The 16,459-nt window shown below is 40.8% G+C and overlaps 1 protein-coding gene across 26 annotated transcripts in view; it reads left to right on the top strand.

Moving 5' to 3' along the window:
- Nucleotides 1–16,459, top strand: part of sox6 (SRY-box transcription factor 6) — a 147,454-nt gene that overhangs the window by 99,594 nt on the left and 31,401 nt on the right. For 14 of the 26 annotated variants that reach the window (XM_084404590.1, XM_084404586.1, XM_084404576.1 and 11 more), the window contains 2 exons: nucleotides 9,051–9,171; nucleotides 14,510–14,589. In XM_084404590.1, the coding sequence (XP_084260716.1) occupies nucleotides 9,051–9,171; nucleotides 14,510–14,589 (201 nt within the window). Of the gene's footprint in view, nucleotides 1–9,047; nucleotides 9,172–14,509; nucleotides 14,590–16,459 lie in introns of all 26 variants that reach the window. The other 12 variants (XM_084404583.1, XM_084404581.1, XM_084404599.1 and 9 more) reach the window with 1 other exon arrangement.

The raw sequence follows: 16,459 nt of genomic DNA on the forward strand, positions 1-16,459 counted from the left end.
CACATCCTCCAGTGTGATGTTGACTTAGTTTCCTCTCCCCTCCTGCCTGGCCCAGTGTTTTCCCTGTTAATGTTGAGCAAACTGTTTTGTCTTTGCATTGGCTTTTTAACGTGGTCCTCAGCCTCCGTAGTGGGCACACACACAGGGGGAAACAAGGCAAGGCATTAATAGCCTCTACTGTGTGCGGCCAGCCGGCAGTTTAGAAAGGGGGCCCGTGTTTTCTTAGGGCTAGGGTGGCAAAGCAAAGCATTCAGCCCTGCGCGTCGCAGCACAAAAAAAGGGCCGCTTTGTGTTTCGGATGGGGCGGAGGAGGGTCCGAGCATTCCCGACGGAGTACAATGAATGGGCCGTTTTGTCTTTCGTCCGTTTTTCATGCACACTGAATTGTTGTTGTCTTTCTCTCGCTCTCCATTTCTCCCTCGCTCTCTTTTTCATAATTATTCTTCCCCGTCACTGGGTGTGCACATGACATTTGAGCGTGTTTTAAAGTCTCAACACTCTCATGTGCCTGCAATAAAGTCCTGGCCGTAACAATGTCAGCTTTCTGCTGGACAACAGAGCACTCTCTGTTGTTCTCCAGGCCCAGCTGCTGGAAGGGTAGAGCGAAGACAGTGGCTTAGTCTGCACATTGATGACAGGAAGAAGGAGAATGCTCCTCTCACTCTCTCTCTCTCTCTCTCTCTCTTCATTGACTCGCTCACTGGACAATGCCATTTTTAGTTAATGGGTGGTCTGACTCTGGATTCTCAATTCTAAACTGTTGGGTCGTGACCCAAAAATGGATCACAGGTCTGTTCTGATGAGGGAAAAACAATGCTAAATTCCACTTACTATATAAGATTGGAAAATAAATAGGCTTATCAACTTAAAAGGGAGAACTAATCACTTCCCACATCTTTGTCAAAGGCTGTTTAATGTGTGCATCCAAAACACTCAAATTCATATGTAACTTGGTTGCAGCTATAGACAGATGCCAACATGGATTTGTTATACAGAATGTTGTCTTCTTTCATTTTGGTAACAACATAATATATATATTTTTTCTTATTAAAGCATTACCTTTTTTTGTTCTTCTTTTTAAAATTAAGTAAACTATTTCTCTTTTTTAATTCTTTCTTAAATATGTTTTATTTGGAAGGTTGGACCAAGCATAAAAATAAATATTGATCTTTAAATACTTCATGCATAATTAAAAAATGACCAGAAAGTAAATCAAATTTGAAATGTTTTACACACACACATATATATATATATATATATGTATATATATATATATATATATATGTGTGTATGTGTGTGTATATGTGTGAATGCATATCACACTGGGCGTTTAGCTAACCTATCCTGGTCCGAAAGGGTCTGGGGTGGATTGTGGATTGTGCCGGTGCCGGTTTTCATAGATGTGGGATGTATATGTGGGATAATGATGTTGGCCTCAGACTCATTTGTGGGTTTGTTTATGTCTGTCCTTTTCTCCCCTCATTACCCATGCTGTTTGAGCCAGTCCCCTCGGGTTTAGCCAGTTTACTGCAAACCTTTTTAATTTTATGACCAGACCCTGACAGAAAAATATTTTTCTCCTCCCTTTCCTTCTTTCTTTCTTTCTCCCCTTCTCTTTTTTTCTGTCATTGTGTAAACTGAGTCCTACATTAATTGTGTCATTCTAGAACAGGTAATCCTGAAAGCATGCGGCGAGTGAATTAAATGAGTAGTGAGAGAGAGGTGGACGTGATATTTGTGTGCACTATGCCACAGCAGTGCTGAGCTCAGAAGACTACTAAAGCCTTAGGCTCGTCTTTGATATTTTATATGCAATACAACCCTAATTGCTTGAAATATTTACAGACTTAAATTACATTTTAGGTTCTTAGAGGCTCAACAAGAATTTGCCTTAAGAACATATTTCTGTTGAACACACACTGATCACATTTTGCTGGTGCTCTTAAGGGAATAGCCTTTACCCCCACATCTTTGTACTTAACTAATTTAATAATTTCAGCATCCCAGCATGATCCTCGATTCTCTCTTTGTAATAGTAAGCACACTTATTTGATTATTCATAAATAAATAAAAAAACAGGTAATGTATTACAGAACTAGAAGTGTTCTAAAAGGCGTAGTTCACTCAAAAATGAAAATTCTGTCATCATTTACTCTCGTTCATGTTGTTCCAAACCTGTATGAACACAAAAGATGATAGTTTGAAAAATGTCTCAGTGCTTTTTTGTCCATATAATGAAAGTCAGTGGGGTCCAGTGTCGTTTTGAAGCAAAATTCTTAAATTCTTAAATATCTTATTTTGTGTTCTGCAGAAAAAAGAAAGCCATACGGGTTTTGAACGACATGAGTATTTACATGAGCAAATAATCATTTTTCATTTTCAGATAAACTACCGCTTTAACAGTATTATGCCAAATTGAGCATGAAATTCAGAGATCAGAGCTCAGTTGTGTGTGTATCATATGCTTTTTTGTTTTTTGCCATGAACTCCAGGGTGGACTTGAAGTAAAGCTAAAGTAGAAGGCAAAGGGTGGGGGAGGAAGGGGCCGTTCTGCTTTTAACAGCCCCGGACTTAATATAGACATATTGGAATGGCTCTTTTCCAAGAGGGCTTGTTTTACTGTGTAAGGAATTAGCGGAACAAGAAGTCATCTATTGGTTATTCCTCCAGACGAGCTGAGCATGGGCCAGTGTCTGGTTTCTGTGCACCTTGCCCGTTCGGCACACACGCGCACACGCTGTGAGTCCTCAGAATACATTTGTCCTCTGTCAACTCGGGGTCTTTTGTCAGCGGTGGCGTAACATACATCCAAATACACATGAGCACACTGTTTGCCAGTTGTCCTGTTCCAGTATCGGGAACGTTAATCTTTTACCTGTTTAAAAAAAAAAACACACATAACAAAAGAATGAATGAAAACAAGAAAACACGGTGCTCATTGACTGATAAGCCTTTGAGTCTGTGGGCTAGTGGATTGTCAGAGGCGGGTCGGTCCAGGTCAAAACCACGGCCGCAGCACAAAGCCTCTTTATTCCAGGTCCTGTATCTGTGTGGCTGATGAGGGCCTCCTGCAGAACTCCTCGCTAACAGAGCAGAAAGAGGAGAACAATGCGTTTAGTCTGTGGCACCAAGGTTGATACCAGGTCTTAATTCCGGCCCCCACACTGGCAGAAAGAGCGAGGATCAAAGTCCGACTCAACCCTATCGATCCACACGTCCCGATTGTCATCAGGGGCTGAGCGCGGCCGAGCAGAGTATCTCGCGCTTTGATAACGGCCTTGTGAGCGTGTGTTTATGTGTGTGCGTGGGTGGGATTAGAGCTCAAAGCTGCAGCCGCCGTGTGCTGGAGGAGTGCGGTTAACTGATAAATGACCTGTGACGTGGGAGTAATGTGTACTTGGGGATCTATGGGATTGTTTAAAAAATTGACCTCTTCAGAACAGAATAATGTGCAGACTCCCGAGCGCAGAAGTGGTTTCATTCAGCAAAGAGCTCTCTCGTTTTCTCTCTCCCTTTCTATTTGCTGGTGAGTTTCCAGAAAGCACTCGCTGAGTGTGTTCACAAAGTAGCGGGTGTGAAGTTCACGCTGTCGGGGCTCGCCGTGCGGATTGAACGCGGTTGCCAGGTCCTCTAGAATCACTTCGCCTTAAAATGGATCCCCTAAGGTGGTTTTCTTTCTCAGTCATTTTGGCTCTGGCAGCGTCGAGCGAGGGAAAGAGCGTGTGACGTATCGGTACTTACAGTAACAGTGAAAGCTGTTTTCACTCCTGCTAAATTTAAAACACCCCCATGTTAGAGCCTTTCTTTGAGATTTTTTACGAAAAACGGTAATGGTTCCAAATTTGGACCAAAACACATCACTGGTGCGAAAGTTTGTACGGCCTCACCTTTGGCTTTTAAAACGGGTTGGCTTGTGCTTAATGCTTAACCTAAGGCTCCGAGGATCTCTGGCTCCTTCCAAAAACTCAAAGAGAAAAGAGAAGTTAGCCACCCCTCCCCGTCTCAGTCTTATCTTGTCAACACTGAAAGGCATTTTGGACATGTTAAAACAACTCCCCCTCTATTCCTTTTAAAAGGGGGAAAGAATCCCAGAGTGATGCTCCTTGAAGATCAATCTCTATTTTCATGTTAAGCAGAGTTGGGGACAAGTATAGGGGGGCACGTCTCCTGAGCCCGAAGGGACCCTTTAAAAGACAGCAAGGAGCATGGGTGCTGACAGGGGCCCTATTGAGGACAGTAATGACTTGTACATCTCCATTTTCTATGCGCTTGTGTGACAGCCTGGGTCAGGATATGCCAGCAAATACACATTTACAGCTACATAGGCCACTGCAGGAGGGCATAAACATATTAGTGCACCTGCTGAATTAGATGCACAGCAGCCTATTCTAACAGTAATCCAAGTACAGTGCAGCTCCTTGAATAGGCTGGGCTGTCCGACCCTAGGATTAGTTGCTGCTGTAAACCATTACTGAAGCTAAGTGCTGATGTCAACATTTCCACTAACAACATTGATTAATCTATAGCTCCCTATTTACTTCAGGGGTCCCCCATCCCCCCCTCTTATTTTATTTTGGTCATTCAACCTACAGCAAGTGCACATTGTGTGATTAAACAACCCTCCGCTGACACTCCGCATTCAGTGTTGGGAATCAGTGATCAGTAGGATGATTGTAGCTCTGATGTTTTCAAAACAGAGTAGCATTTCAGGCAATGAGCTCCTTTTTCCTGTCACATTTTGTTATGCAGGTAATAATCATGCTTGGCAAAAATGTCTACTTAATAAATTGTATATTATTGTATCGGTTCATTTTAATGAACAATTCATTGTTTAATGAACAATTTAAACAAAATCGGTTTGATTCTTTTATTTTTTCCTTTAGCAATATATGGAAAATAAAATGCTTAATACAATCATTTAAAAAAAAAATATATATATATAGTATTAAATCATATTTAGACAACATTTTCATTAAACGTTGCTGTTCATTAGTACGTTTTTGTACGTTACGTTATGGTGGATTACATTTTTTATTAAATTTTTTGTGATTGTTTTATTGTGATTAGTATAGTCTTTGAATTGCTTTAAATTATTATTAGCTTGTAGGCTGACAAGCTACAGTTTCAAAGTGCCTGATATAAGGGCAGGGGACAGTAGCGAAGACAGGGCCCGAGAGTGATGCGTGTAACTGTGACAGAGAGACAGATTGTGCTGTGTATCACCCCAGACTTCATCAGCTGCACTGAACTGATGATATATGCGAGACGCTGAAGGTGAAGAGACCTCCCTCTCTCTCTCTCTCTCTCTCTCTCTCTGTGTCTGTCTGTCTCTACACCCCCATGAACCGGTCGGCCGTGTGAAGAGAGAAAGAGGCTGCCAGCTACACAGCCTGACTGATTGCTACAGATGCTCTTCCTCAAGTACCGCGAGTTACATCCTCGCCACAGCAGGTCTTCGGGGACAAACAATAGCACCTGTTCCTCATAAGATGGGGCTCGTTCATGTATCTTTAATGAACTTTAGGGCAGATGGCGAGAAATGGCATTATCCCATCCTCTGGTTCTAAGGATCCGATAAGACAAAGGGCAGATAGGAGCCAGACCTACAATGGGCTGAGTTTATGAGGTTCAGAGCTTCCACAGGCCTGAGCTTTTCTCCTCACATCTGCTCCACTTCATTCTTTCACGCTCTTGAAGATCTGACTGGCAATACTAATGCTGCAGGCAGCCAGTCACCTGGCACACTGACAGAGGGGGGGGTGAAATATCAGGGCACAGATACACAAATACGGGTGAGCATGTTCATACGTACCATGGATACTGAATATAATGAGCGGCAGTAGAAATGAATCGAACACTATAGACTATTCTGTTTATGATGCTGTAGATATATTTATGAGCCAGACTGTTTATTGTTTATCTGTAAGAGATGATGGCACAATGTGATGTGAAATTTAGTTGTTTATGGTTACAGAGTAGTGTAGATATGAAGAGTTCAGATGCAAAAGCCTCTAAGTGCCATCTGAAATTGAATGATAATTTTTATCAAGCTCGTATATTTGAGTTCAGTAATTTCACTTAAATGGCAATGAAAATGGCAAATTAATTGTCATTTAAGTGAAATTACTGAACTTAAATATACGAGCTTGATAAAAATGATCATTCTAGAAGAAATTTTCAGATGGCACTTGGAGGCTTTTGCATCTGAACTCTTCATATGTACTTGCTGTTTGTATATTGTGTATGAGCAGGTGTATTCTTATATCTGTATTATTCTTATATCTTATATTTGTGTGTATTTAGGATATCAGCGCATTGTTCTTAACTGTTTTTAAATTATCATAAATTTAATTATCTAAGTTTTCATTTTTGTCTATCTTGTTATATCTTTGTTTCATTCATTAATTTAAATTTATTTATTATTTAATTCATAAATTTGATAAGTTAAATAATAATATAAATATAATTAGTTAAGAATTATCATATTTCTCTTTGAAGTACTACTTTTCAGTAATTCATTTTATTTCATTTTTTATGAATTAATAAATAAGATAAATTAATCAAATAAAAAATATGAATATTTCAAAATATGAATAAAATGCATTTCCAAGAAAATAAACTAATATTAAGCCTATTTTTTTTTATTCATTTATCATAGTTTTAATTCATTATTCCATATATGTCTATGTAAAGAGAGAGAGAGAGAGAGAGGGAGGGAGAGGGACAGACATAGAGAGTCAGATAGATGCAGTGACTGAATGAGAGAGACTGACACATATAATAAGCGAGCTTCAATGCAGAATACGATATGCAATTTTTCAAAATCCATCTGTCTAAGTGTAAGCACTTTCCATTCCATTCTCTATTCCATTCTCTATTAGCAGTCAAAGCAAATTGCAAGTGATCATCTTTAAATCTTTATCTGCATTGTCTGCTCAGCTCCACCGGTCTACGTTAATTGACAGGCTTGAAAGCTAACTTTCACTATTAGTCCCCACTTTAACGACGCTTATTTGATTTGCCACTCACAGATGTGGCATGTGTAAATTAAAGTTTAATGTAAAGGCCTCATTACTGTAAATCACAACCTCTCAAACTGAGGGCAATTTATCTGTTTGTACTGTCTCTTTTTCTTTTTCTTGATGTTTGCACCTTTTGAACAGCATTAGGGAATTCAATTTGATTAGCAGATTTATTGTTAGCATTGTTAGTCAGTTTGTTAGTTTCAAATGATGTCTAATTCTAGGTTGTTTTAAATGATTTATATTTGAATTAAATAAGACATTGATGATATAATTTAGGAACAGATGGGATAAGGCGTAGCAGGCCAGGTGTTTTTGTCATTATATATGTGGGCCTCTGTGCAGGACTATGTAAAATGACATGTTGAGGAACAGTTGTGTTTTGGTTCCACTTTAAAAGCAGCTGTTGTATGTAATACTGTGGCTTTAAACTGATTTGTCTTGCAAGGGTAATGTGAATAAGGCTAATGGCAATTATGTATGTGACTGACCTTAGCGGCCTTCTGAAGGAGAACAATTTACATGGTCAGAGCCTTTTCTAAAGCACTTAAATGTATCTGAGATAGTATAAGACGGTAGTTGGTTACGTAACAGACACAATTTATCTTTTCTGCCTAATAGCTCCTTTCACTCCACTTACGTTTTGATTCACCACACATGCAAGCAAACCTTTCCAGAAACACATCTATAAGGTCATGTTAAAGAGCCCTCTGATCTTTTTCATTCAGCATTTTTATCACATCTGTAAAATACCAAAAAAAAAAAAAAAAAACTGCAGTTCTTTCACTTTGGCACAGTCTCAACTCTGTATATGCACTTTATAAAGTGCAACACTCTATAAACAGAAAAGTGCAGGATTTTTCCTATTTATTTTTGCTTAGGAGAACTCACTTAGTCCGAATCAATGAAGTGGACCTGAACACTTGTTTATCACCTGGGGAACAGGCCCTACTGAACTCTAACATTAGGCGCTCATAAGGCGAAAGCAGCATTAAAAAAACAGAGATCGCACAGACCTCAGCTAGAAATGTTGAGCAGAAAGTGGTTCCTCAGAGCAGGTTGATTTCATGCCCCAATGCTGCAGCAGTAATTGCGTCCAGACCGGTTTTTATTGCAGGCTGATTTTAAAGAGCGATGAATGGAGAAACATTCTATAATGTGTTTATTTTGGGGGGGCTGACCTTTATTAACCCGTTCTCCGGTTGGGCTCCCCAGAGGCGGGTCGGCTCGCCTGCGTAAACTCTGCGCTGGCCCACGGTAGCGGCGCTGCAGCCTATCACCCACAGGCCGGAAGCAGAGAATGACAGCTAGATTGGGTCCGGCCAACACTCCACAAACATGTGTTTTCAAACTTCGATGGGAAGCCGCTCAGATCCCTAAATACACACAGACTCTCATTTTCATTGTCTCTAGTTCAGCGTGTCTGTTTTTACTCTTACACAGAGCTAATGCTATCCTTATGGACACCATTAACGTTCTCTTTATTTTGCAATAAAGCAGGAATAAAGATGAACATGGTTGAGAGCGTTTGAAAGGCACCACACGCGATGCCAGGTGTTGACGTTATACATGAAATATCAGAAATACACGAGCTTTTGGGCTCATTCCATCATTTTCACAGCTGAAAACAGGTGCTGTAAATTACTGGCCTCCCTTGGGAATTTATCATGTAAATAAATGACCTTCCAAGAACAAGAGCCAAGAGCCGTATTTCTAAAAGGATCCACATTTTCTGTCAGTCTCATGATTAAGTTTTATAAGCAGTGTCTACCTGACATTTCTAATTCTATCTAATAACGTATGTAGGTATTAACCTAACAACCTTAACACTGAATGAGGTGTTTATGATAAATATGAAAATAAACACTGCTGTATATGTGTGTGTGATGGTTTCTTTGAAGCATTAAGGTGCGATTAAGTGCAGGTATTTGGTGAGCGTGTGCGGGTTGGACCGGGGTCAGAAAATGAGCGGTGCTGTCAGGCTGTGTTAGGCTCCTGTGTGATCTCCTCTCTCTCTGTGTTCAGCAGGTCCAGGGTCACATGCCTCCACTCATGATCCCCATTTTTCCACACGACCAGCGCACTCTGGCAGCGGCCGCTGCAGCCCAGCAGGGCTTCCTCTTCCCCCCAGGCATGTCCTATAAGCCAGGTAAGAGAACACACTTAAGCTCTCTGAGTTTCCTCTCCACATCTTTGTTTCTGTTGTTCCTTGCACACTTGGCATAAAATGTTTTTCTGATAATTCTTGGCTCATCCTCACAACCAATTTCCAATACCCAAAGTTTAAATATGTATATTAAAATATGAATACATTTATATTAAATGCATGTATTTTAAAATAATAATTAATGTTATTACAAATAATAATGTTACACATTGAGTTCACCCAAATAATGAAAATGTCATACCAAACCTATATGACTTTCTTCTGTGGAAAATACACTTTTTGTCCATACAGTGAAAGTCATTGGGGTCCAATGATGATTTGGACCCCAATAACAAGAATAAAACAGACATTTTCCAAATATTTTCTTTTATGTTTCACAAAAGAAAGAAAAAGTCATACAGGTTTGCAACGACAGTAAATTGACACAATTTGAACTTTACATATTTAAAAGTTTCAAATATATTTTGTCAGGATAAAAAAAAAAGAAACAAATGGATGATAAACACTACTCTCTCCCAACTGTGTTTTTGAGGGAAGACAATAATGTTAACAAGTTCCTTTCAGGCTGTCTTTTATTCCTTTATCTGTAGTATGTTTTTTCTGCTTCACCATCCTTCACTATCCCTCAGGGGAACTTACGAGTCACTTTTGAGCTTGCTTTACTTCCTTATGTCTTTCAGTCTTCCTCAGCACATATTTTATCATTGCTTGATTTCCCTGACCGAATCATAGCATTGTTTTAAAGAGCACACCCCTTTGGATTCAGAGAGCAGAACATCAAGCCCTTCTTGTCAAGGCAATTAATTCTGAACACTGTGAAGTGTATCACCTCAATGAAGCAGCCTGTTTTGGCAGAGTTCAAGGAATTTCGAGCCTTCAGAACAATAGATGGTGTGAATGAGGGCTGGAATATAAACACTGTCAGCATATAAGGGTTTCAACTTCATGGGCCATAAATCTGCTTTTTTTTTTAATACAATACTCTCTATGACCCTGTAAATGTTATTATATACATTTATATTATTGATATTATGCACATTTAGTCACCTTTGTGAGGAACATGTCATTGGCACTGATCTGTAGATGCAAATAGATTATAATAAATTAGCGTTTTATCACTATACCTAATCATTTCAGTTTCTTAAAAAAAACAAAAAAACAGGAAGGTGACATCTAGTAGTGCACATTTTCCATTTTAGAACTGAAGGGCCTCTGGTGAAGCAGCTGTCGTACTTGTCCTGGCATGCCTTTTTTCTCCTTTTGTGAAAAAGAGAATTGCTCCTCACGCAAGCACTGTAAATTCAAAAACAATTTGTAAGAAATTGCTACAACACTGAGTCTACTGTAGGCTGACTCACTGCCAGTATCCCTCAACCTCATATCCAGCCATTGTTCTGGGGTTTTGGGATGTGCCAGTCTAAGTTTCTGTAATTAAACCGTTATAAAAGCATACCCTTGCCTCCCAAGGGATCAGCAGCATTTGGGTACATTTCCTTCTTTCTATTATTTTACTTTATTTTTCCCTCTATGCTTTTTCAGTGTAGTTGCTGATTGTTAGTAGCACCTAACACAGAAAAGGAACATAAATTAAGAAGACAAAAATTTCAATCAGAATTTTCAAAGATAAACGAAATGATGCAGCTCTTTAAAGAAAGCTTTCCTTTTGTCTTCAAAGTATGCCTTTAGAAACCACGTTTGTTGTCAGCACCTCATCAAAAGGCGAATATACAAGAAAAGAGAGAGAGAGCTAGACAGAGAGATGGATAAGAGGGAGGAAAGCTTTAGAAGTCAGCAGGTGAGAGTTAGATTATTACAGGGTGTGGTAGAGCAGCTAATAAATTAAGTAAAAAGGTATATGATGGAAGATAAAGTCAGCTATTTTGGAACTACAAAGGCATGACAGGTTGAACAAAGAGCCTGAGGGCTTTCTTTTCCCCAGTTTGATTTTTTAATATGTTTGACATGGAAAGTGTTTTAGTACAAATAACAGCAGCTGTAATGGAATCCTTGGCGTGTGTAAAGCACTTGCATTATTCATAATTTGCTAAACAGCAGAGGGGAGAAAGTTTAGGACATAGCTTATTGCCATTTGTGCGCATGACTCGACTTATTGCCACAGATAATGCGATAGGACTCATTGCTGTTTGGGATGCCCAGCGTGGGGCGGCCCGGCCGGGTCAGTGCAAGCAGCAGAGGCCCGATGCTGATGGCCCTAACCCTGCAGTGAAACAGCAGAGATCCCCTTTCTCACACACTGTGCTCAATGGCTTGGGCTTGGTATAAAGAGAGGACTCAGGTCATTCTTTACTCAAATAGACTTGCGGAGGATAGCGATGATCCCCCCCGTGCAGACATGAACACATACGGATTGCTAATCGTGGATGTTCACAGCCTTTGGGATGCAATGAGCCCTCAATGCCCCTGCTGGTGGGACCGCTGACAGCCAGTGATTGTACAGAACAGATACGTTCATGTCACAGAGAAAGTGCATCAGACGTTTAGACATTGATGCACACAATTGGCAATTGATGATCCAAGTTTTGAGCAGATATAGCAGGGTTGTCCCTCATTCAGAAATAAATAGAGAATTATTTTTAAATTCCTGAATGTGGATGCAGTATTATCTGTAATAACATGAATTATTATTTTATTATATATACATTTAAATGCAATTTATATTTGAATGTTAGACTGTAAATTTAAAATGAATCGAAATTCAAGGAAATGCATATAATTGTAAAGGTTTTTAGGCGATGGATAGATCAACTTCCTATGGGGTGTGGCCAATTAAATTCAGATTTACACTCATGAATTTAAGGGGGCGAATTCTTCAATTGCTATAATGGCCAGTCACTGTTCCAAGTAGTTTTGTCTTATTTAAAAAAAATATATATATATTTTATAGGAGGCTGGAGTGTAGAGAGGAAAGTATGGTTAAGAGACAGAGGTCCATGACGTGGCCAACAGCTCTTACATATTCTGAGCATGTGTTGGACCACAACTCTTAAAGTATTTTTTTAATAGAAAAGAGCCTTCAATCTTGGCTTGGAAGAATGGCTGTAAGCATGGTAGACACTGAGCACTTTAACAAAGCTGTTGATTTCAAAGAGAGCCCCACTCTGCTTGAATATTACACATGCTTGGCTCTTGGCATCAGGTGGAGTAGAAGTGAAGAGGTTGCAGAAGGAGCACTCCGCCATCCAGTCCTCCCGGTTCTCCTCCACCTTTTAATTAGCCTTGCAGCCCTCGCTTCTTATGGAGCACCGGCCCGCATCAGCGGTAGTGGTGCCCTGTGCAAGACCCTTGGGTCCTTCTACTTAAAGAGGCCCCGTTCCAAGTTTGGCAGTCCAAATTGGCCTCGATTTGCAGCATGATACCTGGCTGAAACAGAATACACTATGAAGCTCTCTAGTAATGCCTTTATGTGAGAAAGCACTTTAAGCATTATTTAGCAGCCCACCATTTTATAAAGAAAAGAAGACAGAGGAGTATTGTGTTCTGAGCTGAGAGAGTTTGCCCTTTCCTGCTTGGTGTCTTTGCAAAGCTTGCTTTGATAAGGTACCTCTCTAATAAAGTGATGCTATCACAGGGGAATTACATGATGTGTGAGCCAACAGCGTAGTTTTCAGTCACTTTTGGCTACTCTGGCTGGCCCTGTTACATGGGGGATAGCTTATGGTCAGTGTTTGTCAGTTTTGTATATAAGTGTGTGTGTATATATCAATTATTCTTATTATTAATTCTTAACATATATTAATTTAGCAGATACTTACAAAAGAGGAATACAACAAAGCAATTCATCCTAAGGAGGCAGAAATGTGACACTGACAAAATCATACAAAGTTATTAATCAACATTTTTCTCAGTTATTTGGTTTGATGAGACTAATACTGCCTAGTAGTACCCAGCAGTCTTCTCAGAGGTTGCTGAATCAGATCTGAGGGAGCCCACTATTGGGTCCCAAGGTGGGTTGATAATAAGCTCTTGGCCCTTGGCCTTAGCAGGCTTGGAGAAACAACCCGATTGGGCAGTGGCGTCACTGGAGCCTCCCTGGCATCCACTGGCTGGAGACAGGCAGAATTGCCTTTTAAACTAGATTCACTTTCACAGACTGACATAGAGAAAGCTGGCAGCCGATCTCGTCTACTTGAGACACTGGCTGCCCACCCATCCCCCAGACCATTAGCCTTGGCCTAGTGTTCTCTGCTGGCACTTGACCTGCCCATGGCTCACATGACATATCACCACAAGCACAGAGAGAGAGAGAGAGAGAGAGAGAGAGAGAGAGAGAGAACCTTGAACGATAATGACCCCCTCTACGACTCTCATTGCACTATTTGAAATCTGTTCAGTTGTGTTCTTTATTCACTTCTGCCACAGGGTGGGATTGAATTACCTGGCTGCATCACAATGTGCTGTGGTCAGTCAGAAGTGAGTGTGGTTTGTGGGGTGGGGGGTGGGGGTGGTGGGGGTATATATGTTTACCCCCATGCCTGTGGCTTAATAGCTCCATATGTTTGTGAGAACAAGTGACAGGCAGAAGTGGGGGCTGAAAGAGGGCCAATTCCCCTTCCATGGGCACACTTCATTCAAAGCTCTGCTTTTAGAGCCAGAGACAGTGTTATATACACCAACCACAGTAAAACACACATCTCACACACTTAACACACACTCATTTCTGGAAAAGGTTACCAGAGCTGTATCTCCAGGGGTTTTGTGTTCGAACCTGGAAGGTTTTTTTTAATCTGATTCCTATTATGTTTTCTATTCGCCCTATTGTATTGCTTAATTCTATTGGATACGTTTGATCTCATGATGAAAATGTCCTACAAGCTGTATTTGCATAAAATTTCGTCTTGTTAAAACCTGTTGAAGTTGGCGTCAACACCCTCTCTCACACACATACATATATTATTGTGCCAGATCACATTGTAAAACACATAATGGCATGTAGAACAATAGTTTGACTAGTCAAGCTTCTCACAGAACATGATATTGCGAACAATAAAGTAAAATGGCATAACCTTGCGCACAATGCACACCCAGATGAGAAAGGACTGTGCAAGTGTGGGCAAAGATAAAAAAGGGAAAAGGCAAAAAGCCCAAGTGTGAGAGAAAGAGAGACGTTCCAGTGTAAATCCCACTCTGCTCTGGCCAGCTAACTCTTTTGTGAGTGCAGATGTTTGGGCTGAGTGCCGAGGCTGGGTGCAGGCAGGCCCACAGGAACTGTGTTGGCACTTGTCTGGCCTGCCGTTGGGCCGCTCATTGTCTCAACCTGTGCGCATTGTTCACTATCTCCCCCTCCTCCTTTCTCCGACAGGTGATAACTACCCGGTGCAGTTCATTCCATCCACAATGGCAGCTGCTGCCGCGTCAGGACTCAACCCTCTGCAGCTCCAGGTATGTACAGTCACAAAAGAATTTACGGGCAGTGGGCCAAGCCCTCAGCACCGTGTGAGCAAACCAGCTGTATGCTAAATAACAAGTTAGAGCTAAATCGCTCACACAACGGTCCACCCCTGCAAGCTTAACACCTTCCATCTGCAATATAGCCCGTTTTTACAGCGCAGCCTTGACGCCTATGCATGGGAACCGGGTGTTGCATCAATGACGAGTATTTCAGGGGCCCCTCGTACCTTAATTGCTTTATCTGTTGACACCATTCGGAGTAACTTTATGGTATCATAATGATGGAAGAGCTTTCAAGACCCTCTGGGCTGCCTTGGGAACATTTCTCAGATGCAATCCTCATGTACTTTAATATAGATTCATATCTTCATTCAAGTTTATCTCATCATTTAATTGTTTCTTTTAATCCTGATTTTTGCTTTGTTTACTTTGTCACACAGCAGAAAAGGTTTTATTACAATGTCATTAGTCCTTCCTGTTTAGATTATTTGTAAAAGTTGTGCTTTGAAACTTCTTAAATGTTCCTTGAAGTTCTTTGAACAAAGACTGAACGAGAACGAGAGTTAAAGGCGATACAGCTCACAGCCCCGTAGTGGATTCATTTATTAGATTTTTTCCCTCACTTTTTTTATTCATAGACAGTTGTTGTTTTGTCAACAACAGTGGTAAGTGGTTGATAGCAATTAGACATTAAGCTCTCTGATAGCTAGGAATGTTACAAAACAAAGCTGAGAGCGGAGAGACATCGTGCAAGGGAGAGAGGATGGGGAGCGTTTTGTACTTTTTCTTCTTGCTGATACATGTGCACAATTTGTCCTTCGGAGCTTATCGCTCTCAGCATTAATGAGCCTTGGCAAGTTGGAACAATGCTTGCAGCTGGAGCTAGAAAAGCCTTTGCTAGCATGCGACTTTGGGGAGAACAATCATCTGCGTTGAAGGTGTGGAATGTGTCTATTCATGTTAAAGTGTATGTAAAAATGTCTGTGCGCTTGTATGAGTGAGCTTAAAGGGGAGGGAGCTCGTGAGCAAAAACTGATTAAAAATCATTTCGATCCATACGTGTAAGTGTGTCTTCCCTCCTCCCTTAGGAGTAAGCTGCGGTTGCAGAACCAGGCCCCGTCCCGTCTATTTATAGCGTTCCTGATGGGTCAGCTCGAGTCTGGGATAGTCATATATCAGGAGGCACCGAGACCCCTTAGCCATTCATTGTGATAATACATTTAACCCTGGGAATGGGCTGAGAGCAAGTCTCTGAATCCATGACTTCGCTGACCTTTAGAAAATACAGTAAACACAAATGAGTTGCATTCCCATTAATTGAAGTTTGTCTTTCAGCCACAGATTTAGCCAAGCAGATTGGTATTTACTCTCGGTACCCTTCAGTCTAAGAAAGCCCTGCTAGTCAAACATACCCTTTCCGCCGCAACTGTGCAGCTATCATCACGCGGAAGATGATTAAAAACGATCAGGACAGAGATAGGGGAGATGAATCTCATTCCGAGTGCAACAATAATGCCATTAGTGCTCGCGTTGCACCCATCTGCGTGCAGAAGTTCACTGTGAGGACAAAGGGACAGGCAAAACATTATTTTTTAAAGAAAATGACAACCGACAGATGCAGAAGAGGTTGTAATTTAGTGGGGAAGGGCGATTTGGATTGATTTGTTCGGCAGTTAGCACGTGCTAGCATGCGGTTGCGGCTGCTTTTGTCTCTCTTCCTTCTTTGAGCAGAAATAACAAGCTTTGAATTCCTGTCTTAAATCAAAGGAAGCAAATCTTTTAAAATATGTCAGATAAATGAGGGCCAGCGCTAGGTCAGTGTTAATGAGAGGTATGTATGGATTTGTCTGCTGTGTCTGGG

This window comes from Rutilus rutilus (genome assembly GCF_951802725.1).
Source record: "Rutilus rutilus genome assembly, chromosome: 3".
Lineage (NCBI taxonomy): Eukaryota > Metazoa > Chordata > Actinopteri > Cypriniformes > Leuciscidae > Rutilus > Rutilus rutilus.